Source organism: Ochotona curzoniae, unplaced genomic scaffold (assembly GCF_017591425.1).
Source record: "Ochotona curzoniae isolate NIBS_2020 unplaced genomic scaffold, NIBS_Ocur_1.0 contig_908, whole genome shotgun sequence".
NCBI classification, from domain to species: domain Eukaryota; kingdom Metazoa; phylum Chordata; class Mammalia; order Lagomorpha; family Ochotonidae; genus Ochotona; species Ochotona curzoniae.
The window spans coordinates 12,823,973-12,847,939 of NW_024466607.1; the positions used below are offsets into that span (position 1 = coordinate 12,823,973).

At 39.8% G+C, this 23,967-nt stretch overlaps 1 protein-coding gene across 1 annotated transcript in view; it reads left to right on the plus strand.

Moving 5' to 3' along the window:
• Positions 1-6,700: 6,700 nt before the first annotated feature.
• Positions 6,701-23,967, plus strand: part of TOPAZ1 (testis and ovary specific PAZ domain containing 1) — a 47,955-nt gene continuing 30,688 nt past the window's right edge. Inside the window, 7 exon segments of the mRNA XM_040994982.1 lie at positions 6,701-6,923; positions 7,578-7,741; positions 7,743-9,994; positions 14,609-14,670; positions 15,298-15,425; positions 20,955-21,019; positions 22,660-22,799. Coding sequence (XP_040850916.1) covers positions 6,701-6,923; positions 7,578-7,741; positions 7,743-9,994; positions 14,609-14,670; positions 15,298-15,425; positions 20,955-21,019; positions 22,660-22,799 — 3,034 coding nt within the window.

Here is a 23,967-nt window from a genome sequence, read left to right on the forward strand (position 1 = left end):
GCATTGGACACAAGCTGGAGGAAGAGAAAGGTTTTCAGAAAATTATACTTGTTACCCATCCCTAGGTTCAGGAATGTTACTAAGAGAAAATCATACAAACCTATTTAGTGCGAGCTTAACATGACACAGAGCCTTCAGGAATGAAGCCGCCAGAAAAGGGAAGTTCTGTGTTTTTTAATGCTTACATTTAATGGACAGTGACCAGTCATGCAAAAGCGTGATTGGACAAAAGGTGTCTGATCTCAGGGTAAGGAACTAGAGGGAACTTTACAAGGCCTGTTTGAATTCCCCTGTCCCTGTGCCTACGGCAATAGGCACTGCTTCCAGGGGTCTCTAAGAAGGAGGGTCTTACTACTACTCACTTCAAGAGGAAGGTCAGCTCAATTTTCAGGTCTGCTTGGAGATAAATCAGGAAAAAGCGAGGCAGCTCTTCCTGCTTCTGTTTTTACCCTAACAGCTTAGGGTAGCATATGCTAAACCCTGTCGCTTCCAAGAGAAGAGACAGCTAATGCAGAGCATTAAGAATTAAGCCATCCAAAAGGGGGTGCTGAGGTATCCAGATACTGGTAACAACAGGAACACGAAAGCACACAGCTGACACTGCATCACCCCAAGCCCATCTGACAAGACAGGGCAACTCAGGGAACTTGCAGCTGTCTCGGATCAGTCTTACCACAGCCAGCTGACCCAGAGGCTTGGAAATGCAGGCAGCACGGGTTGGGTGGGTCCCGGGATTCACGGAGTATACTGCTTAGCTCACTGCAGACTGACTCAGACTGTCCCAACAAAGAAATCACGATAGTCATATTAGAGTTGATACAGAGTAATATAAAGGAAATTCAGCTTTGTAGGCATTTATAAAGTAGAACATAGTTCCATGGGCCACCCTCATGGAAACATCACCCAAATTTGGTTTAATGCTCTGCTGTTTCTATCCTTAAATCCTTAATATTCTGGCAAAAGGCCCTTTATTTTCATTTTGTTCTAGACCTGAAGACTAAGACGCAAGTCCTGAGAATCAACAATCTGCAATGCGGACAATGTGGTTCTGCTGTCCATCCAGAATAAAGCTGGGACTCAAGGACACACACTAGGACACAGAGACAGTGGAGAAGGGATGAGGTTGAAGCTGACTTCAAAAGCAATCCAAGGGTGCTGGCCAGGATGTAGGGGTAAGAGCAGAAGGGTAGAAAAGACAAAGGGAGGAAGGGGGACTCAGAGACAAAGGACTCCAATTACCCACGTAAGATCCATTCTGTGGGCTACAATGCAACACAACAGGTACGGATGAATACCTTCTGCCTCCCCAGGCTGGTGAGATCTGCTGAACGGCACAATGAGGCTCCCCTGATAAATGACAGCACCTGCCCTTTCCAAACAACATTACACACAAGAGGAGGCTCTCAAAGGAGTCTTCTAAGTTCCTGCACCTTTAGTTAGCTTTAAGACCATCTGTTTTGTTCAGAACAAAGACTTAGGTATCTTGAATTTTAATTCGCACTTTAGTTGCCATGTTTATTCTTTTATTATTTATTTTTTAATAAATAAGAGACAGATAGGAAGATCTTCTGTCCGATAATTCACTCCCCAAGTGGCCACAATGGCCAGAGCTGAGCCAATCCAAAGCCAGGAGCCACCTCTGGGTCTCCCATGTGGGTGCAGGGTTCCAAGACTTTGGGCCATCCTCAACTGCTTTTCCAGGCCACAAGCAAGGAGCTGGATGAGAAGTGGAACAACCAGGACTCAAACCAGCATCCATATGGGATCCCAGTGAGTGCAAGGCGAGGACTTCAGCCTCAAGGCTAATGCACTGGGCCCACTATGTTTATTTTGAAGTCAAGAAATGCCAGAAATCTGTAGAATGTATCATCCAGTATAAATTGAGGTTTTTATGTAATAAACAATTTGTATAATTTGCTACATATTATTCTAACTGCTTTATAAAAAATAGTACACTTAGTTTTAATGAGGACTTCATGAAATAGACATTTTACTAGTACTTGGTTATACAGATGAGGACACTGAGACACAAGGCAAGACAGAAATGGAACTGGGGTGAGCATATAGCCTGAAATGCTACCGACAATACTTATTATAAATTCTATTATTCTTAAATTGCTTCCCCTTGTATGATGGGGTATTTGGAAGCAGAGAGAAACTAGCCTTTTTGCATATTCTACACTTGTTTGACTTCAGTTCTGTTCTACCGAAATGCCTAATGAAACTCCATCTGTGCTTCTCCTCCAAATGACCCGAGTACTCATTCTCAATGCGTCACCCCTCCCACTCTCTAACGCAATACAGTATCACTGTAAAATGCATCAAGTCTCTCTTTAAACAGAGAGAAAAGACTACTATCTTCCCAGAAGGAGATAACTGAACACAGCGGGTTAGTGCAGGGCAGGGGTGGCAGCACTTGACGACTCCAAGCATAAACAGAAGAGTAACAGGGAGGTTTCCTTGAAGAATCATCTTGCACTGAGCCTTGCAGTGCAGAATCAGTAGTAGCAAAGTACACAAGCGAAGGAATAATTCCCAGGGCTAGCTTGTGGGCAGGCACAGGCATGATGCAGCACATTGGTGCCAGAGACCTGTGGCAGTCTACTGGTCCAGTTAGCATCATGCGTTACTGTAAGTCTAGGTCAGCAGCAGGTAGCTCATAGCAGTGTGTGCCTGGGCATTAGCCCCATTTCATACTGAGTCCCATAGGCTGTGGGTTCTGTGTGTGAAGCAGCAAAGTGGTATTAGTGGTCATGGATAATCCATTTCATTCTGCCCCCAATATTAGCATAACACAAAGAGGCTACTCATTCACTGTAGGAAGACAAAAGTGGCTGGGTACCAGGACACCACACAGAAATCCGGGCCTGGTCTCTCGTGATAAGGTTGAGAGCCAGGTGCTTCACTGGGCTCATGACTGGATGAGGCAACTGGTTCTACCCAGCAGAAAGAGGCTGGCAGGTCCAACTGCCCTTTTTTTAGACAACTTCCCAATTCATTTTGAACAACATACCAACTTCAGAGTTAAGACAAGCCTGAGCTTTGGGCACTCTCTGGTATTTACACAGAGACCACATGCCAACAGAAGACTTGCAGCAAACCTAGACTTCAAGTACCGTGCGGTGCTGAGCTGTACAAGCATCTATGAGCTCAGAGGAAACACACAGGAGGCTTAGAATTTCTGAAAGGATAACCACAAAACTAGATGACAAAGACCAGAAAATCGTCCAGACATCTCCTGACCTAACTTAACAAATAAAATGAGCTAGACACCAACCAGACCACAAATGACTTCTAGATATTGATGAAGAAAACAAAATAGTTGTTTTAAGGAAACTCAAAACTGCAAGAAAACAAACAGAAACAACAGAAATGACAGAGATTAAAGCAATCTTTAAAAATAGAACAGAAATGCTGAAGCTGAGGAGCATGTTAAGCAAAGTTTAAAACAGAAGATAGAAATAGATCAAACAAAAAGAATTTGTGATCATGAATATATAATATTTGAGAGAAAAAGCTAAAGGAGAAAAACGAAGGAATCAGGAGGAATGGAGAGATGTAAGGGAAATTTGGAGCAGCATTTAAGAGGCAAATGCCCAAGTTCCTGGGGCTCAAGAAGAACCCGAAATCCAAAAGGACACAGTGCTTCTTCAAGAGATAACAACAGAAACTTCCCAAATTCAGAAAAAGACACAACTGTTAAGACACAGAAAAATCAGAGGTCAACAGCCAAAGCCCATCCAAAATCTATTACCTTCAAACCCTCTAATGGAAAGATACATAGAGGATTCTTGCGACCAGTATTGTGGTATAGTGGGTAAAGCCAACACCTGTGACAGTGCATCCCATGAGTGCTGGCTTGAGTCCCAGCTTTCTGCTTCTGATCCAGTTCCCAGCTAATGCACCTGGGAAAGCACGATGAGGCTCTGAGAAATGAAATAAAGAGAGGGCAAGAAGTAAAAACTCAAAAGGCAAAAAACTTTCTGGCCAGAGTACACAAATTCTGAGAGCTTTGACATAATAAACATGGTACATTAAACCATTCATATTTTTAGTATGCAAACCCACAATTTAAAAAATAAGATGGATTACATTTAAAAAGTCAATATTGAAAAATGTAAAAAGGAACATTAAAAATTCCAAACGGGGTGTGGCAAGGTAGTCTGGTGGCTAAAGTCCTCACCTTGGACACTCCAGGATCCCACATACTTTAGGTTTGGGCTCATTCAAGATTGCAATGGGCTTTAATGCTTTTTCTGTGTCTCTCCTGGAATTCATCTGTTCTATATTTGGTATTAATTACACATATTGCTGTAGAGAGCAGGTAGGTGGCCATGTGTTCAGCAATGTGTCCTTAAAATCTATTTAAGTCACTGTAACTTATGCTGAACTACTTCAATATTAATGAATGTCAAATCATCAACCTTAAGTCTTCCATATATCCACATATATCCCCTGTATGTTATTTATCCAGGCATACATTGCTTTAAAAAAAACATACAATTGAATATATCAGAGCTATTTGGAAATGACTGATAAGCTCGTTATCATCACTGTTGAATTCATACTGAGTTGCCATGGTGGGGGGACTATAAATGTTGAGTACATTTCTAAAAATAGTGCATTCAGTATGTACATACTGTCTTTGCAGAAATGCATACTTTTATAAAAGATGGTTATATACAATATTACAGTGCTGCCAAAACTCACTTTTGCCCTGTAATTATGATGCTAGAATAAGATTACCATATTGCAACTTTCCAAGTAACAAATAGCTTCTATAGAACTGTAACTTCTGATGATCAGTACCTTTAACACCAATCTGAATAAATATTTCAAGGGAAATTTTTATTTGCAATGGTTACAGTTTTACCTCATCTTTGCACCATTCCTCTGCTAATTCCATATCTAAGAAAATAAACTTCCTATTTGCACTTAAAAAAAAAAGGTCTCAGCTGCTCTACTTCCCATCCAGCTCCCTGCTGTGGCCTGGGAAAGCAGTTGGGGAAAGCAGTTGAGGAAAGCCCAAAGCCTTGGGACCCCACACGGAAGACCCAAGAAGAAGCTCCTGACCCCTGGATTCAGATTGGCTCAGCTCTGGCCATTGTGGCCACTTGGGGAGTGAACCAGCAGATGGAAGATCTTTGTCTCTCCTTCACTCTGTAGATGTGACTTTGCAATAAAAATAATCAGACCTAAAAAAAAATAAGAGTAGGAGTAGGCATTTGGCCAAGTGGTTGACCACCTAAAACTTTTTTTAAAATTCAAAATGTGAGTAGAAATGAGGGTATATAGTGGTAAGGTATGTATGACAATAGTGCTCTACAAAACTTTCTAAAAAAAGAAAAGCAAGCAAACAGAATTTTGGATTTTTTTATCATAAAGAAATTATAAATGAAATATGATTGCCTTGATTGGATCATTACACAATGTATACTATGGTTGCATCAAAATATCACATGGTACCCATAAATACGTGCAACCTCTGATCACTTCAAAAAAATTTTAAGCTCTCAAAAATGATAAAATCAGGGCTGTCAGAGAAATAAAAATGAACATGTTAAAAGCTCTTATTTCTCTCATCAAGCAAATTTTAGAACCAACATTTCAAAAAGTAAGCCCAGAGAACACATTTTTGGATTGAGAATATTGGGATGAAAATAACTGGCTTCCTGAACAGTGGGAGTCTGAAACCAATCGAATTTCAATTGGACAGAATTTTTACAGCTATAGGTGATTATTTTTCATAATTGTCACTTATCTACAAACTACAGAACTGCGAAATAGTTTCCACAAATTCAGAGACATCTCTGGAAGGATTACTTGTACATACATACAAATATTCCTTATAAGACAAAACTGCCTAAACGTGCAGCAGCCACATCAGAATGACAAATGCAACACTCGGGAATTTGGACTTCGCACCGTCACAGTCTTTGAGGGAAGGAGACTCTTTAAGGTTCAAGCCAGAGAATGCTATGCTGCCCTTTCACCTGGGAGTCATGTGCAGGCCGTGAAGGGAAGCCTGGCCGAGATGGCACAGAGACAAGATAAGATCTGGGAGGCTGGGTCAGTCGGTCAGCCATGGACACGAGGGCCAGAGCCAGGGCAATGGCCAAGACGGGCTGATAAACACAGAAACTAGGATCCGGCAGGTATAATAGCTGTAGATGTGAACACAGGTGGAAGAAGGATCTCAGATGGTCTCTAGGTTTCCGACTCATCTGGTTAGGTGATGGTACACACTTGTGAGGGGAAAATAAACAAACAAAAAGCTAAGCTTGCACTTCCGAGTCTGCGATGTTTGTGGATCTGGCTCAACACACCACGGACCAGGCGACTGATGCCTTCGGCGGAGGGCGACCAGAAGACTCAAAGCCGTGGCACGTGGCGAGGGTGACCTCACTACAGCCCTCGCACCGCAAAACCCCCCAGAGCCACGAGGGACCCTCGAGGAGCCGCCCCCGGAGCGGGACTCGCGGTCTCCCGCCCGTTGGGCCACGCCGCGCCTTCCTGGCCGCGCGCGCGCGCGCGCGCGACGCCGCACTTCCGCTTCCGGTAGCGCAGAGGTGGTGGGCGGCGCGGGCAGGGCTCCGGGGCTGTGGGCGTCGGGTGACGGCGACGGCGACGGCGACGGCGACGGCGGAAGCGGTTCTGTCAGAACTTGTGAGGTGCTGCGAGTCCGGGCGGCCTAGGGTGGATGCGGTGGCCGCTGTCGTCCCCGGGCCCCGCCACGGCCCCCGGGCGTGAGGAGAGCGACGACGACGTGCGAGGCCTGAGGAAGCGAAGCCGGCGGCAGGTGGCAGGGCCGGAGGAGGAGGCGGGAGGCTGCGGCCCCCAGGTCGGGAGGCGCGAGGAGACCAGGCAGAGGAGGAAGATGGTGGCTCGGGCGTCCGGGAGAGATGTGGAGGGCGACACGTCGGGTGAGGTGTCCCCGGGCCGGGCCGAGGGAGCCGCGAGTGGAGGGGTCGGGGCACCAGGTGGGATTTGCTGAGCCGTGGAACCGGCCCGGCGAAGCAGCAGCTGGGGAGGTTGGCGTTCCTTTTGCAATTTGCTAGGAAGTGAGACAGTGTTGAGGGATTGCCCACTCGCAGCATGTGCACGTCAGGTGGTTCCGTCTTCATTTTGCCGCCAGTTCTTTAACTTGAATCCGTGTGTTCTTAAATGATGCACATGGTTGACCAGGGAAAGGCGGGAAGTGGGGCGGGCAGTGAGGAGAGGAGGAAAAGGATTTTCTCAGATATTCGCTCTTAGGAACCCTTGGTCGGAACTACTGTAGCAGCAACTGCCACGAGTGTGGTCTGTATTTGGTAGCGCAAAACAAGGATACTACATGTTATTCAGCGGCTTAGAATTAATTCAGCTTTATATGTAGTTCCATAACAGGAAGTAGGTGTTTTCATTTCAAATCGTTGTGTATTACATGAGTATATGTACATACCTGTGTCTGTTTTTATACAGCCATCAAGGAAATAAAAATGGACACTTCACAGCTTAAAAAAAAAAAGTAAAGTAACATTGCCTTTTCCCCCCCTCTCTTCCTCAATGTAAAATGTTTTCTGGTGTATTTTGATCAGCCAAGGAAAAAAGAAAATTTGCTGAAGTCTCGAGTGATGATCTGCAGTCAGGGATGGACCTGGTAAGGAAGGGGGTCTTAACCAGTTGCTCATCTCTCCAAGTGGTGGAGTGCAGTCAGTTTCAAAGTATGGCCATTTTGCAGTCTTTGGGTAAGGAAGGGTTCAGTAGATAGTATTCAAAGAAGAATTCTAATTAAAATGTTAGAAAGCTTGTCAGAATAACTGAAAATAAGATTATACAAAATAATTAAGGTTGAGTTACCAGATGAACTGTACAAGAATACACCAAAATGTTCTTGTAATAGCTTGTCACCTGGAGTAGAAAAGAATGTTGTTTTAAAATTACATGATTGCACTTGTTTCCTCCATTCCAAGGATTGTAATAATGAAAACAACTTTGCGTGTAAACTTGATGATGGATGTGTGCATGTAGCAGAAAATTCCTTGAAGTTAAAGAAAGAAAACCTTAGGAGTCTTGCAGAGAAGAACGACACAAATGGTATTCCGCAGCTCTTAACAACAGAGGAAAACTTAATGGGAGCAAGCAAATTACGGCTTGAAAAGCGTGACTTACACCAAAGTAAAAATAACGGTTTGCTTTCCCACCTCCAAAGTGAGAAAAATAAATGTTCGGTAGAGGAGAGTAGTACTGGGAGGAAGAACAGGAAAAAAATAAAGTTGTCCGAAAAAGAAGAGAAGGTCCTTGAGGCGAATTTCTGTAACGTGTCGAACAAATCTGAGCTGATGTTGCAAGAAAACCAAGTGGGCACCACGAGCAGAGAAGCAGAGACTCTAGAGGCTAAAAAATGTCCTAAAATTTTGTTAAGAAAAGTAAGCCATAATACACTGTCAACAGTGGCTCATATAGTAAGTCAACCGGAAATAACAGAAGCAAAAAGTCCTAGAGGTGTAAATACTGTGCTTCCGGAAACGGTGCAAGCGCTTTTGAAAGAAGAAACGATGCATGCTTCACAGTCTGTAGAATGTGAAATCGAGCCAGAAGAGGGTTTGAAATCAATAGCAAGTTCCCTGGTGAAATCGCCTAATGAATCTCATAGCGAAAAGAAATCTGTGAAAGACTTGAGAAATGAAGCCGAGGAGTCGAAGTTCAGTTGCCGCAGAACAACACCAATGACTGGCAAAAGGGTTTGGCCTTGTTATTCATGTGCTAGAGTAACAGCTGTCCAGTGCTGGAAAAAGACTTCCCTGCCAAAATCAAATTGCTCTCTTCCTGAGTCTCAGGAAGGTTTTAGGCAAGATGATTTTCTTACTCCCCAAACAAACCAGACTCACTTAACTGACTTCAAATTGTCGTTAGAAAGTTCCTTAACAGAAAAAAACACTGACTTTTCAAGTAAGGAAAAATTGGACTCTAATTTAGATAGCTTGCCTTCAGTTTCTATGGTAGGACCTACTTTGACTATTAAAGACTCTGTAACCAATAATGATAAAAAGTTAGAGGACTGCAGCAGAATTTCAGAGGTAGTTTCTAATACTACTGAAGATACACCACTAGCTAATGCTATTTACACCTTAACAGGAAATAAAAAAAAGGACAGAGGGAATTTAACAAAACCTAGTTTGACCACGGCTTCCCAGGATTGCCAGGAAGTAAGTAATTCTACCTGCAAAATTGTTCATCGAAAAGCTTGTAGTACAGTGCAGGCAGTTGAGGTGCCAGAATTTGTTAAATTATTGGGCACAGGAAGAATAACTAATTTTAAAATTCCTTTACTTAGGAATAAATTAGGAGAAGTAAATGCCAAGTCATCAGAGAGAGAAACTTACAGTCCCTTAGAACTTCTTGACAATTTATCGGCAGCAGAGGGGAGACAGAATAGGAATAAAGAAAATATCTCCACAGCGACTTCAGTACCTTCATCCTTGAGCCACGCAAGTAATATAACTGCAGGGCTAGCTAGTTCTGACTCATTCTACGGCAAGAATTCCTGTAGTATTCCTTCAGCCTTTACAAAGCAAGGCAATGATAAGCCCTCTCATCACATTTCTGAAGCAGGTAATATTGTTTCTAATAAAAAAGTTGTTTCTCTCACAGTTGGAAATAATAGTTTTTGTGATCCTAAGTGTTTACAGCCAAGTCCTTCGTTCTGCTCTAATGAACAAGAAGCATTTGAACCAGGTTCTTCTGAAATTAGTCACAGGAAAATTACCAAGAGATTTTCAGAAATTAAAGTTGGGTTTCCAGATATTCTTAAAGCGTATGAAGACGATGTCCTCTTAATTGATGTAATTCAAGATGACCCAGACCTCTTTGGAGTCTCCAGTGAAGGAGATCTGTCATTGACTTCTGAGATCCCTAGGCTAAGCCAGGACTCCAGTGTTGCTGAAGAACGCCAGTTAGCAGACTGCAAACACCTGGCACCTCTGGAAAACGAGGAGGCAAGCTGTGGCTTGAGGTATGCATGTTCAAGTGTTCCTTTTGGTGAAGATTGTTGTTGGAGAGCTTGAGGGCACTGCTTGCTCTTAGGTGTTACCAATTTATTCAGTGATCATTGAAACTCCGTTTTAAAAAATCTGTTTCTATACTATATCATATTCAGTATAATACAGCATATTACTGCTGATACTCATTGATGTCATTACAGTAAAACCTAGAATTAAAACCAAGGATTATAAAAGTCTTAAAATTTATAATGGAGCAGATTAGCTACTTCAGATAAAGTGATGGTTTATAGAATGGCTCTTTGAATTAAAGATTGCTGGTTTTGAATATAGTTTATTTCAACATGTTGTTCAATTATAAATAAACAGATAGTTATTTCACCTACATTACTTATCTAGGTTAGTAATACAGGTTAACCCATTTTTCTGTGGCTTGTGAGATAAGACATTTTAGAGAATAGAGAAACCTTGAACATCTTTATTTGAAGAAATTAAGGTCTTGAAAATGAATCAGAAGTTAAACTAATTTCCGGAGAAAAATAATGTAAAAATTTTGAATGGAAGGTGATGATTTAAAATGGTGATTCTTCTCAGTAAGACATTGGGAGGTTGAAATCTACAAAAAAATTTTTATAAGATAAATGCAGAAAACGAGAAAGACGGCCCAGATATTGTCAGAAGCCCTGAACCACCCCTTATTGGTAAAACCAACAGACAAACCTAAGCTGACTGATTTGTGGGGAAGTATTGTCAGGCCTGTTATGGAGAATTTGTTAGGTAGTTAATTTGTGATAGAATACTTATTCACTGTCAGACTCAGCAGTGGAAAAGCGCATATGAAAAATCCAAAACATTAAAAGCATGTTAGATTTCATCCATTTACACTTGAGCTGCTGAGCTCAGAAATTTTTACTGGTTGAAATGAGCCCAACTTTGGAATTTCATACATCATTTACAAGTAACTGAAAATGCCCACAATAGTACAGGACAGTTCACTAATGCTAGAAAATAGGATTATTGTTGTCTGCTAAACTATCAGTTGAATGACACTGTTGCATAAATTGTTCAGATTTTAAGAATCTACCAGGCTTCGATGGGCGGGGTGATGTGTGGTACCAGTGCACAGAAGGAGTCTGCTAGTTTTGTCCAGGTTTCTGAGTCCTGTTAGACCCAGGCCTATGAATTCTGGGCAAATTATATTCTGTCTCAAATAGCCAACTCAAATACTTAGTTTCTGAGATTGATTTAATACCAGTTTGCTCCCCAATTGAGACTGGTGTGCTGGAATAGCATAGTCTCATCATCAATTTTACCACAGCAAGTGACCAAAAAAACAAAAAACTCAAAACCTAATTTCCACCAAAAGAAAAGATTTTCTCTTTATTGGGAATCCTTACCTGATTTTCAGAATGCTTGCTTTTTTCCACTGTCACTTTGTATTAAGTGTCTGATTGTGTTCAATAGTGGAAAGTTTTATGCTTAATCCAAATAACTGATTTAGTGTCTATCTCACACTAGATAAACTAGGTTTTTTCAATTAATGGAATAATTCCGATACCCAGAGTTGTCCCATTTTCATGATTGAATCAGAGTGATTGATTTGCCAAAAGATATACAGTGTAAAGGAATCAGAGCTTTGTGGAATTGCCATCAACCTGCTCCAAAGTCTCTGTTTTCTCAAAAATTATGTGTTAGAAGAGTGGCATTTTTTTTCTGTGATTTCAACTCAGTTATTTAGTTATTCTGCAAACTATTATCACAAAATGTTATTTTACTTTTGATCACATTCCTCTCTGAAGATGCGTAATACAGAGAACCTTCATTCTGCTATTAATTTTTTTCTCTTTGGGGCCACAAACCATTGTTTCTGTGTTTGTGAGAATAAAGAATAACATTCTTTGTTGAGCAGTTGTAATATCAGGCAACTTAGCATCTTCATGGCATGACATCAGCCTAGGGAATTGGCACAATATCATTCAATATTATCTTTTATTATGGCTATGCTGTCTGAAGTGTATTTGCCATAGTGAGTTGATGGCAGTCCGAGTCAGAAAGAAAGTGTGTTGGATGAGTGAATAAGTGAATGTTGACTGCGTTCAGCTACTTAACATCTCAAAAGGAGACTATAACATTCTGAATTTTTTCTTGGGCAACAGTTTTACCCCTTTTTATTCTGGAATATTTCACCCTTTTTATTCTAAAACAGTTATCATGTAACCTTTTTCATTTACCTGCAATGAAAATAACATCCCACAAGGAAGATAACATTTTTCATTAGGATCCAGTACATACATAAAAATGTGAAACAGCAGGTTTACAAAAACAATGTTTTCCTTACTACAAGGGATGCAGTCTCCTAGTTTGCATTTTATCAGTTAGTGTTTAAAAAGTTTCTTACTGGATACAATAAATTTCATCACTTGAAAAATGACCTGACAGAAGAGTAGGCTTCAGCCTTTCTTATCCCACCACCATCCCTTGCCCCTGTGCCTTTTGTCTTTGTTTTAGGTTTAGGCTTTTTGTTTGGTTGTTTTGACTAAGATGTTCTCAATTGCTGTTGGTATTCTTATAGCTTTATGCAAGTCTGTATATGTTTCCTCTCCTATACTGTTTCTATCTTTCATTTTTTTCTCTTTCCCATTCTCCCAATACAGAACTCTTAACTTTCCATTCTAGCAGTACAAAACACTGTAAACTGTTTCCGTAGACTGCAGTTTTGATCACTTAGCTTTTTATCCTGGTGGATTTGCCTTTGTATCTCTCAGATTCAAAACCTTGAATATTAGTTTCAAGAAAGCAATGTGTAATTTTAACTTCCTTGAAAATTAGCTATTCAAGGTAAAAAGTTTCTTATACTTCTGTGGATGATAACCTGTAGTATTATAAATACTACATTAGTGGTTTGAAATGAAGTGAATCCCTATTATGAATGGGTCTTTCAGGATAATTAGAGGCAGAGGAATGTCCTTCTGTTCCTTGTGGATTCACTTACTCCTGTTCTTGCTGTTCCCTGAGGCTCTTTTATGGCTGTTCCCTCCTCTAAGTTCATGCTGCTATTCTCTTATCACCTCTTGGTTGATCCTAATGTATCCTTTGCTACCGTGACATTCTAAAGTAGAAACTCATTTGCGGGTGGTTGTACAGACTGCTCCAAACGAGCTCAGCCACCAGGCAGTGCCATCTAAACTGCTTGACCTGGCTCTCTCAAGGCCCTTCATTGGATCTTCATTCCATTTCCTCCCTGAAAACATTGAGGGAAGGGAAGTGGAATGAGAGACTATGGAAAGATAAAGTAAGCAAGTCGCTCTGATCCTTTTGATCCTTTTGCACATGTTGATCTGAAAATCCCTTTCTTTTTCTTCAGGTTTCTGTCTCAAATCTGAATACGGTGCTTGCTCAAGGCTTTGGTCCAGTGGTTCCCTTGGCATGCTTTCAGTGTACTTTGTTGAATTGTGTGTAATCCTCACTATGCTGGAACTTGAGAAGCCAGGGAAACAAATAATTAGGAAAGTACTATACAAAATATGATAGAATTGCACTGTTAAAAGAACTTTGAATGTGCGGTAAGAAATGAGGAGGAAGTAGTCAGTAGGTGATAAAAAGTGAGAAACTGAGACCACATTCTGTCATTTCGTGTTGAGAGGGTAAGAAATGCAGCCGTGGGATGTGCAGGAGCTTGGTCAGAATGAGCTTACAAATAAGCGATAAATCTTAATTGCAAAACTTTTGAGAGAAGAGTAGAGGGAGAATCAGTAATGACCTAAACAGACCATTTTCAGCAAACTAGAATTCTTGATGAGTTTGAATGTTGTCCTAACTATATAGCAATTTACCAAAGGATTCAGAAGTCGAGAGAGAGAGAATTTGATCAGATTTGTGTTTTAGAAATCATTATAGCTCTAGTGTGAAGAAAAAGTTGGTAGGGAACCAGTGTGGTAATCAGACAAAAATACGATAATTTAAGAAGTTTAGGAAGTACGGATTAATCAGATGGTGGAATGATAGCTGATTTCTCTTTGATCTCAGGAAAGTGCATTACCATTCATCTGTAATGCAGAGGGGTAGGACTGAGTAGGTCAGATTTATACATTTTTGATCTAAGGAGACCTTTCAAACACTGAAATGGAAGTGTTCTAGTTAACAGCTAAGTATGACTCTACTTTACTTCAATCTTCACAATAACCTCTTCACATTTGAGGTTAAGCTCGGAAAACTTAACGTAGTTTTGCCACAGTTCAAAGTAAGCGATGGAATAGTATTTGAACCTAGCTTCATCTCTCATCTCCATAGCCTTGCCCTAATCATTAAACTAAGTTGCCTGTAGTGACTACCAAAAAACAAAAACAAAAGCTCCTCAAACTATTTTCTAGTATTCCATAGCAGTCTAATTTTTATCTTGAAAATTAGACATACATTTATGCTTAAAAGTAAATGTAAAATGCTGTCTCCTGTTAATTAGATGCCTTCAATTAAAGCAATGCTTAATGTATCTTGTCAGGTTTGTACCTCCTAACATTGAAGGCATATGTGATATTCAAGACCTGCGAAAGCTAGTATATGTTTAGAAAAGCAAGATAGTTTTGCTTGGAATCTATTAAAATGTTTATTTTCTATTTGTTTTATAATAGAGAACTTCCTGTGCTGCCTGCTAGATTGGTAACAGCAGAGAAATGTGCTTCCGTGTCAGCAGGTAAAATCTAACACTTCCAGAAGATGCATTACTATAATATGTTTTTGTTTCTGTGGAGGCTAGACCGAGTGAATTCACGATAGCAGAGAGCTTTCATGTTACTCTGTTAACCATATAATTTTTTTCTCAGTTCAATTCACTGGCAGGTTGGATATTGAGATATTATGTTTGTTTAATCAGCAATTTTCTGTTTGGTGTACAAAAGTAGTTGATTTGGGCAATCTGTAATCTTTAAACTTGAAACATGTATTTGAACTTTACATTTTCAATCTGAATCATTAAATTTAATTATCAGATAATCTTAAGTTTAAATATTTGAGTCACAGAATTTTATGTATGTTATATTTAACAGAATTATATTAATTTAAAATTTGATTTTACTTTGATGCTTTAAAAACTATTTTAAATATCTGGACATGATCAAGGAAGATTCTGAAATATGCTATTATCTATACCATATAATAGAATTAGAGAGGGAGAAATTATTACATAATTTGCCCCCCAAAATACATCATATTTATCACATTAAATCTTAAAAGTCTCTGAATGCTAAATCATTTTTAAACAGTTATTTAATGAACTGGCTGTCATTAAAAATTTCTATAGTTGAATATTATTCTTTTCCAGGAAATGAAACAAAACATGATTCCACAGATGCAAACATTACCTTAGAAGACGTTCCTAATGAGACCTCTGAAAATGAAAAAGCGGAAGACTCCAGTGAACAAATCCGAAGCTCAGACATGGAAGAAAAGGTACTAGGGAATCTTTTTTTTTTTTTTTTGTCTTAAATGATGAGAATATATGCTGTTAAACACATGTATTTTTTATTTATATTCTTAGCAGTTGAGTATCTTGAAGTTCATTGCAAACCTATGCATCATTAGGTGTTTCAGAAGAAAGTAGCACAGATTTTCCGGTCTCATTTAACAAAGGCCTTCCTTGACAGTTTTGTATAGCATTATATCAGAGGGCCATGGCTGTTTCCTCCACTTGTGTTGTTTTAAGACAGTTCTTCGGAGTTCTGTTTTCAGTACTGAATCATTCTCATCATATATAAACATCTTTAAAGAAAACTAAAAAACACCTGTAATAGTCCAGTTCCTTAAAAAAAAAAAAAAGATTTATTTAAAAGAGTCACAGAGGAAGAGCAGGATTGAGATCTTCCATCTGCTGGTTTACTCCATAAATGGCCACAACAGCCAGAGCTAAACCAATCCGAATCAAGGTGCGAGGAGCTTCCTCCAGGTCTCCTCATGGGTACAGGGTTCCAAAGCTTTGGGCCATGCTCTACTGCCTTCCTAGGCCAAAACAGAACTAGATAGGAAGGGAAGCAGCCAGGACAAGAACCAGTGCCCACATGGAATCCTAGCATATGCAAGGCGAGGATTTAGCGACTAGGCTATCACGCCGGGCCCTGTTGAGACATTTGGTGGCATATATTTATCTATAAACAGCGGCAGCTTACTGCTTGTTTTTGATTTTTGCAGGGCTGTGTGTTATTTGTTGTTGTTGTTAAGATTTATTTTTATTGGAAAGGCAGATTTATGGAAAGGAGAGACACGGAGAAAAAGCTTCTATCTGCTGGTTCACTCCCAGAGTGGCCGCAACGGCCAGAGCTGAGCTGATCAGGAGCCAGAAGCTTCTTCTGGGTTTCTTGTGTAGGTTCAGGGTCCCAAGGCTTTGGGTCATCCTCCACTGCTTTCCCAGACCAGAAGTAGGGAGCTATCTGGGAAGTGGAGCAACTGTACACAGACTGGTGCCCATATGGGGTCCTGATACATGGAGTTGGAGGATTGTCCTGTTGATCCATTATGCCAGACTCATTTTATTTTGATAAAACCGTGGATTCATACATACTTACACAGAAATCTCAAGTCCCCTTTATCTGGCTTCTCCCAGTGATAACTTTGCAAAACTGTAGTACAACATTACAGCTAGAATATTGATAACTACTACAGTCAAGATACAGAACATTCTGGAAGGCAGCTCTGCTCACCACTATACCACCAACGCAAGATACAGAACATTCTGTCAGCACAAGGAACCCTTGCAATGTCCTTTGCCAGCCATACGTGCTTCCTTCCCTCTTGCCCGTCTTTCCTGCTTATATTTTGACAACCACTAAAATGTCATTTAAATTATGGTGTGATCAGTAAGAACATACAGAATGTGTCTGTCTTGATTGGCTTTTCCACCTGAAAGATGACTTATTCAGTTTGTTGATTTTTACTGAATGGTACTTCATGGTAGAGTTATACCAGTCTCTTTAGCTTTTTGCTCATTAGCGGACTTCTGTGTTATTTCCAGTTTTAGGCTGTAGCAACCCAAAGTGCTGCTTGTAAACACTTATGTCCAGGTTTGTGTGTCTCTGGGACAAGTGGGTCATAATCACTGAACGATATGGTGGCTGCATGCTTAGGTTTTAACTTGGATCCACTCGACCTCCATACTGTCTCTCTGGCTTTCTGCTTTCCAGGATTTCCAATCTTTCTTTCCAGTTTTTGACTTTTCCCTAAATTCTGACTTCTGGTTCTTGATATCAGAACAATTTTTTAACCTCCCAGAGTAGTTTCAATTAAGGCCTGTTCTTTGAAATAAATCCCTGAAAGCAGAACACTTACTTCTTGGAATCATTCCATCTCTCTAAGTACAGACTTCCCTCTAGGTTCTTCTTGCTTTTGACACTTTATCAGAATTTTCAGGTAGAGACTTTTAAATATTTTATCCAAGGTTTATCGTGATATGCGGAAAAATTAACCTGGCAGCAAATATCATGTCTTTTCTCAAAATAATAGGCTTATTGTTTTCTTTGAATTTTATGCAGATGGAAGCATACTATTATTAACCTGCTTTTTTTTTTTTTTAGAAGTGTGTTATCCATTTAGCAAGAGATAACACATAGGCAGCTAGACAGGCAGATAGATGAATCTCCCACCCACTGCTGTTTGCCCAAAAGCCTGTCACAGCTCAGACTGGGCCAGGCTGGAGCCAGGAGCCAGGAACTCAATCCTGGGTCTCCTTGCAGGGCATGCATCCTAAGAAACTGGAATTGGGAGTAGAACGAGGACTTGAGGCCAGCCATTCTGATCAGATGTGGCCATCCCAAGTGGTATCTCAGCCACTAAACCAAATGTCTATCTTTGCTTGTAAATAGTAATAATGATCCCTTAATATATAATGAAGACATTAAGACAGTTTTCAGTGTGTAATAATTTCTCATTTTTATAGTTGCATAAATCTTCTCTGAAGGACTTTCTCAAACTTAAAGTCTTACAATTGATCATTTGATCACTTGGTTTGTTTTTTTGTTGTCTTTTTCGCTATTGAGCATAAGGCATTTTACATATGTGCGAGAATTTTTGGATTAAATCCTAGAAGTAGAATTGTCAAATTTCCCTACTTAGCAATTGCTTTGATTCAGAAGTTCAGCAACATTGGTGAGAGTGCCATTTTCTCCCCTACATTTACCAACTCAGTACTAAACTTGTAAAATGTTTGTCCATCTCTTTATTTTCAGAAGAGACTTCTAGTTTTAATTTGCATTTCTCTTCTGAGCCTGGTTAAGCATCTTTAGTGTGTTTAAAATCTAGTTGTATTATTTCCTAAGACCTTCTATTACAATTGGCCCATGTTTCTTCTGGGAGTTTATTATTTGTAGGAACTTTTCATATATTAAACATTTGTTCTTTTTAATATATTGCCATACTTTTCCTATTTGTTTATTTGGACATTTGTTTTTAAAGATTTTTTTTGCCTTGCAGAAGTTTCAACTTTTTAATTAAATATACCAGTTTTATTCTATAATACTAATTTATGATTCATGTTTAGAGGGATTCTTTGCCATTTCATGATTAAAACTTTTCTCCCATTTTTTTTTTAGGGTTTGTGTGTGTGTTATTTTAAAATTTTTAAATCAAACTGAAGTTTATCTTGTGAGAAAATAAAAGCAGGGCACCATTTTTCTGTATTTTAGCAGATTTTTTTGTATATTTTGTATTTCCTTACCATAAAAAATATTGGAAATGTCTGTAGTCCAACCCATAGTGTACCATTCTGGCTTTAGTGTCATGTTTAGGCTTCTCTTCCACCCTGGCCAAATTATATAGATACCCATTGTTATATTTTATTTCTTCTGCCACTGTCTTTTCAACGGAACTCCAAAAAATTGGAAAAATGAAATAAAAAATTTGATGTAGATTTTTGATATCCATGCAGTTTTTCATATCATACATTTTCCATGAGCTTTTTAGAGGTCTCTTACACTTTCTTTTGCTATTTCCAGACTTTTTTTTTAAAGATTTATTTTTATTATTTTTTTATTGGAAAGGCGGATATACAGAGAGGAGAGACAGAGAGGAAGATCTTCCATCCAATGAATCACTCCCCAAGTGAGCGCAACGGCCGATGATATGCCGATCCAAAGCCAGGAGACTCTTCTGGGTCTCCCACGTGGGTGCAGGGTCCCAAAGCTTTGGGCCGTCCTCGACTGCTTTCCCAGGCCACAGGCAGGGAGCTGGAAGGGAAGTGGGGCTGCTGGGATAGAACCGGCGCCCATATGGGATCCTGGGTGTGCAAGGCGAGGACCTTAACCACTGCGCCACCGCGCCGGGCCCTATTTCCAGACTTTTAAAATTTAAGTATTTAATGAACTTAAAAAGTATTTTGATACATGCTAAGTTCTATTACCATTCAGTTCACTGGTATTATACCGTTCATTGAATGATCTCAAGAATTTTAAAAGCCATTTTGAACATTGTCAAACATGTATGTATAGAACTACTCTTCCACTTCTTGTTTCCTTGATTGTTCATTTTTTATACCATTAACACATTATCCATCTGAAAAATAGTTTTTAAAAAAGGCTTGATATCTTTCTTACTAGGATGTGTTTTCTCTGATGGTTTTTCATATATCTCTTTAAAATATTTATTTGAAAGCTACACTGAGAGAAACTGGGAGAGAAAAAGAGAAATTGATCTCCCATCCACTGGATAACCTCCCAGATGGCTGCCATGGCCTATGCTAGAATCCAAGAGCTTTTTCTGGGTCTCCCAGCGAGTGGCAGGGGCCCAAGCACAGGATCACTCCCTGCTGCTCTTCCTAAGTCATTAGCAGGGAGCTGGATCATAAGGGAAGCAACTGGGCCAGGAACCAGTGTCCCTAAGAGAGGCTGGCATTACAGGTAACGCCTTTGCTTACTACGCCATAAAGCTGGCCTCTTTGCATATGTTCCTTTAAGAGTGGTTTTTAAACTTGTATTGTAAAATGGTTTTAAAATGTATAAACTGATTTGGGGAAAACTAACACCTGTATCTTTGAAACTCACATATAGAAACATAATATACCTTTCCCTTTATTAATGTCTCCTAGTTCTCCATTGCTTTTGTTTTCTTTCTAATACTATATACAGTGTGATAACATTACTGTAAAATACGATTATATGATTTTACAAATACCAAAAAGGTAGATATTAAGCGGTTACCTCTGTTAGAGTCATAGACCACAGTGTTTTCTTTGTGCCCATTTTTTTTTCAGAAGTTTAACATTTGAGCATGTATAAGTTTCTTATAATTAGAACATCAAAATTTGCAAAAAGCTATTTGTGAAATGTTTAAGTATGGTTTCATTTAGAAATCTTAAATAATGGGATGACACAATAGCTCAATTGGCTAATCCTCCTCTTGCAAGCACCAGTATCCCATAAGGGCACCAGTAGATACACAAGCTGCTCTGCTTCACATCTGGCTCCATGCTTGTGGCCTGGGAAAGCAGAGCTCAGATCCCTGAGCCTTTGAGCCCATCTCGAAGACCTGAAAGAAGCTCCTGGCTCCTGGCTTCGGATTGTCTAACCTCCAACCATTGCAGCCATTTGGGAAGTGAACCAGCAGATGGAAGATCTTTCTCTGTCTCTGCTTTTCTCTGTAATCTACCTTTCCAATAAAAATGAACAAATCTTCTAAAAAGATCGCCTAAAAGCAAAAATAATTCATTTTCCCCTGAGCAGAGAGAAACATAACTTTAATTTCCTCTAGTAATGTTGATTTGAGCAAAGATACAAAGCAAAAATTGGGTAATGTATCAATTTTTATTGAGTTTTTTTTTTTTTTTTTGCATCAGTGGAAACTTGTAATATTTAGCATTCCAAATTACATAAGAGTACAATTGCCTTCAGGGAATTGCATAATCTGGTTGTTTTATTAACAGCTAATATGCCATAAAAATATGATAAACCTCACAATTTAATGTGTATCTGTCATGATTTAATTATTATCTCTTTACAGTGTGGAGTTGCAGACAAGGCAACTCTTAAAGAGGAAAGAGAAAATACTGATGAAGTTGGCAAAAGGTCTGTAATTTTGTTAGTTATATAACTTGATCCACTTATTTATATCTTCAGTATTTTTCATTCTTTTTATATATTTGAGCTTCCATGCCTTAAGCCCAGTATAATGTGTCACCTGTGAAGAATATTGTAACTTATTTTAAAGCCATCAGTAAGTGTTTTGTTCCATTGAAATTCTTTTTATGGGAAAATAAGAAATAGCAATAAAAGGAAGAGGCTGTGAGTGACATGAGTGCGAGAATGACTAAAATCCAGTGAGTGTTGCCATTTGCAGCCGGTGAGAGTTACCGTCCACTCATGGAAAACATACCAAGAAGCTGCCGCCTGTCGGCTGGGAGACCCTCGGCAAACATCTGATCCCTCCTTCACTTCAGTTGTGTAGTTGAGGAGGGTTGCGCTCAGGTGAAGTGATGAGCGTGCTTAAGCGGTGGCTCTCAAAGTCTGATTCTTGCAGCAGCAGAACCCCATGGGACCTCGTTAGCAGTGCAGTAGTTGGTTCTCACCCTTGACCTACTGAGTCCTAGATACATGGTCAAGTTTGAGAACCCCTGTGTTAAAGGAAGATAGTAGATAATAATTAGGTCTTCATAATGTCCAGTATAGTTCGAAACTATTTGGAGATCTTTAAGAAGGTGACAAGGTGGAGTTTTTTGTTCTGCTCTGACCATTTTGCTTATAAAAGATGATGTCCTTGTGGGAACAAAGATTTAGCCTCACCTTGGCTCTACCGTGGTGACCAGTGGTGTGACATTGAGCAGGCCACTGTATGACCCTGGGCTTTAATACAATGAAAGCGGAAGATTTTTCTTGGTACTCTTCTGTCAGTACAATTGTGTTTTGTTTTTTTACTGCTCCTTTGTTCTGTTGGGAGGAGGAGAAATGATGTCGACATATCCATGGTATTTCAAGTTGGAGAGAGCTGTGATGATTGTGTAAAAAGCTTTTTATTCCATGAACACTATTGTGGACAATAGTGGACAATTTGGAGAGTGGACCAGTAAATAGGGGTGGTGGTGGTGGTGTGTGTATTTCCCTTTCTATCAGACTCTCTGTCTTTAATATCTGTTTATTTGAAAGGCAGTGTTAGAGAGAGATCTGCCATATACTAGTTCATTCCCCAAATGAGTACAACAGGCTGGGGCTGAGGCAGGTGGAAGCCAGGAGCCTAGGACTCCTTCTGGTTCTTTCATGTGGATCACCTTCAGCTGCCTTACCAGATTCATTCACGGAGAGCTGGATCGAAAGTGGGACATCAGGGATTTGAACTCACGTAGATAGGGACTTTAGCATCACAACAGGAAGGTTAATCCCCTACACCAAAATATCAGTCCCATCACTCTCTCCTTTCTTTCTCTCGCTGTGTCTCAGATAACTTTTGGTGGAGGGGTGGAAGTCTTATTCCAGGAAACCACGTCACCCTATTCCTACCCTTCCTTCAACTGTATGACTAGTTTGGATTTCCTAGTTCATGCAGAAACAAGCCACTGAAAATTATGAAGAATCATAGTGTGTGGCATATTTGCGCATTGTGTGAGGCTGCGTTTCTACTCATGTGATTCTACTTTCTCATTACTTTCATGTTTTAAAAACCAATTTGACTTTCATGGTTTTTTGGTTTTGTTTGTTTGGTTTTGCTCACCCAGCAAAGACCATAGAGATGCAGCGGCCACGACTGATGAATGTCAGTCAGCAGCGCTGGGCCCCAGACCTCCCTGCCTGTTGGTGCCGCCTTTGACTCTCAGTGGCCATCAGGAAGATCCAGCGCCGAAGCCCTGGATGAACGGTACTGCCGATTTCTGTTATAAAATCTTGCTGGCTTTTGGTCATATACAACTATGTCACAGGTTTTCCTATTAAAAATAAAAAAGATTGAAAAAAAGGAGAATTGGAACTGCATAGAATGTGTTAAAGTGAGGTCTATGTATCTTTACTTAGAACTCTTCATGGGCCGATGTCTGAAGCACCTGTTTTTATGTGATAGTAATCCTACAGGGTATTTACACTTTATGCCTAATTCATGTTTTAATTGAATCTGTTTGTGCAGATAGTTTAGAATTTATGCTTTAAGTAAAATAAATCATGTTGAATAATTTACAATAATAATCCTTTGTGAAGTGCACACTTACTTCTGTACAGTCCCGTGCTGACTCCTTACTGCCTGATGTCGCATCTTTAAAACCTTAGAGCTTCCCTAATGCAAATTGCCGTAAAACTACATAGAAGAACTTTGGCCTGTTACACATTATATCTGGATGCTGGCACAGTAGTAAATAAATAAATCCATGCTTTAATTTTTTTTAAATGGCCTTTGTTATTTTTTTCTTTAGAAAAGAATGTTTCTATATGCCTTTATTTTCATTTTAAAAGGCCAATATCAAGGAATCTATTGCCTGCTATGCTAGTCAATTCACAAATATAAATTGAGTGACTAAAACGATAAATTTGTTTCTCACGGTTCTTGAGACTTAATGTTTAGGGTTGGGGCTTGGTCAGACTTTGCTTTGGGGCGAAGGCTCTCTTTCTGTCTTGCAGCTGGGTGCTTTTGCAGAGTCCTCATGGAATTTTTTTATTCCATGTGACAGGAGATCATAAGGTCTTTGCAGTTGAGTACTGTAAGGATACCGATCCACTCTTACAGCCTCACTGAATCTGGCACTTCTGCAGAAACCCTGTTCATGTAATAGTCATATTGCGGGCTACTGCAATGAGGAGTACCCAGTGCAGCCTCCAGCACTTAGTTTTGTCAGTAGTTTTCTTCTCATGGGTTTATTTTTTGCAGTATTTGTTGATTTAACTCAGGACATAGCATTTAATTGCAGTGCTCAGTGCTACTGGAAAGGCTTTTAAGGAAGTTGAACAAGGCCTGTATTGAGGTTAAATTTTAAAAATCAACTATAGAAATAGTGAAAGAGTATCAAGATGTAAATCATTCTAGGTTTCACAGTAATGCA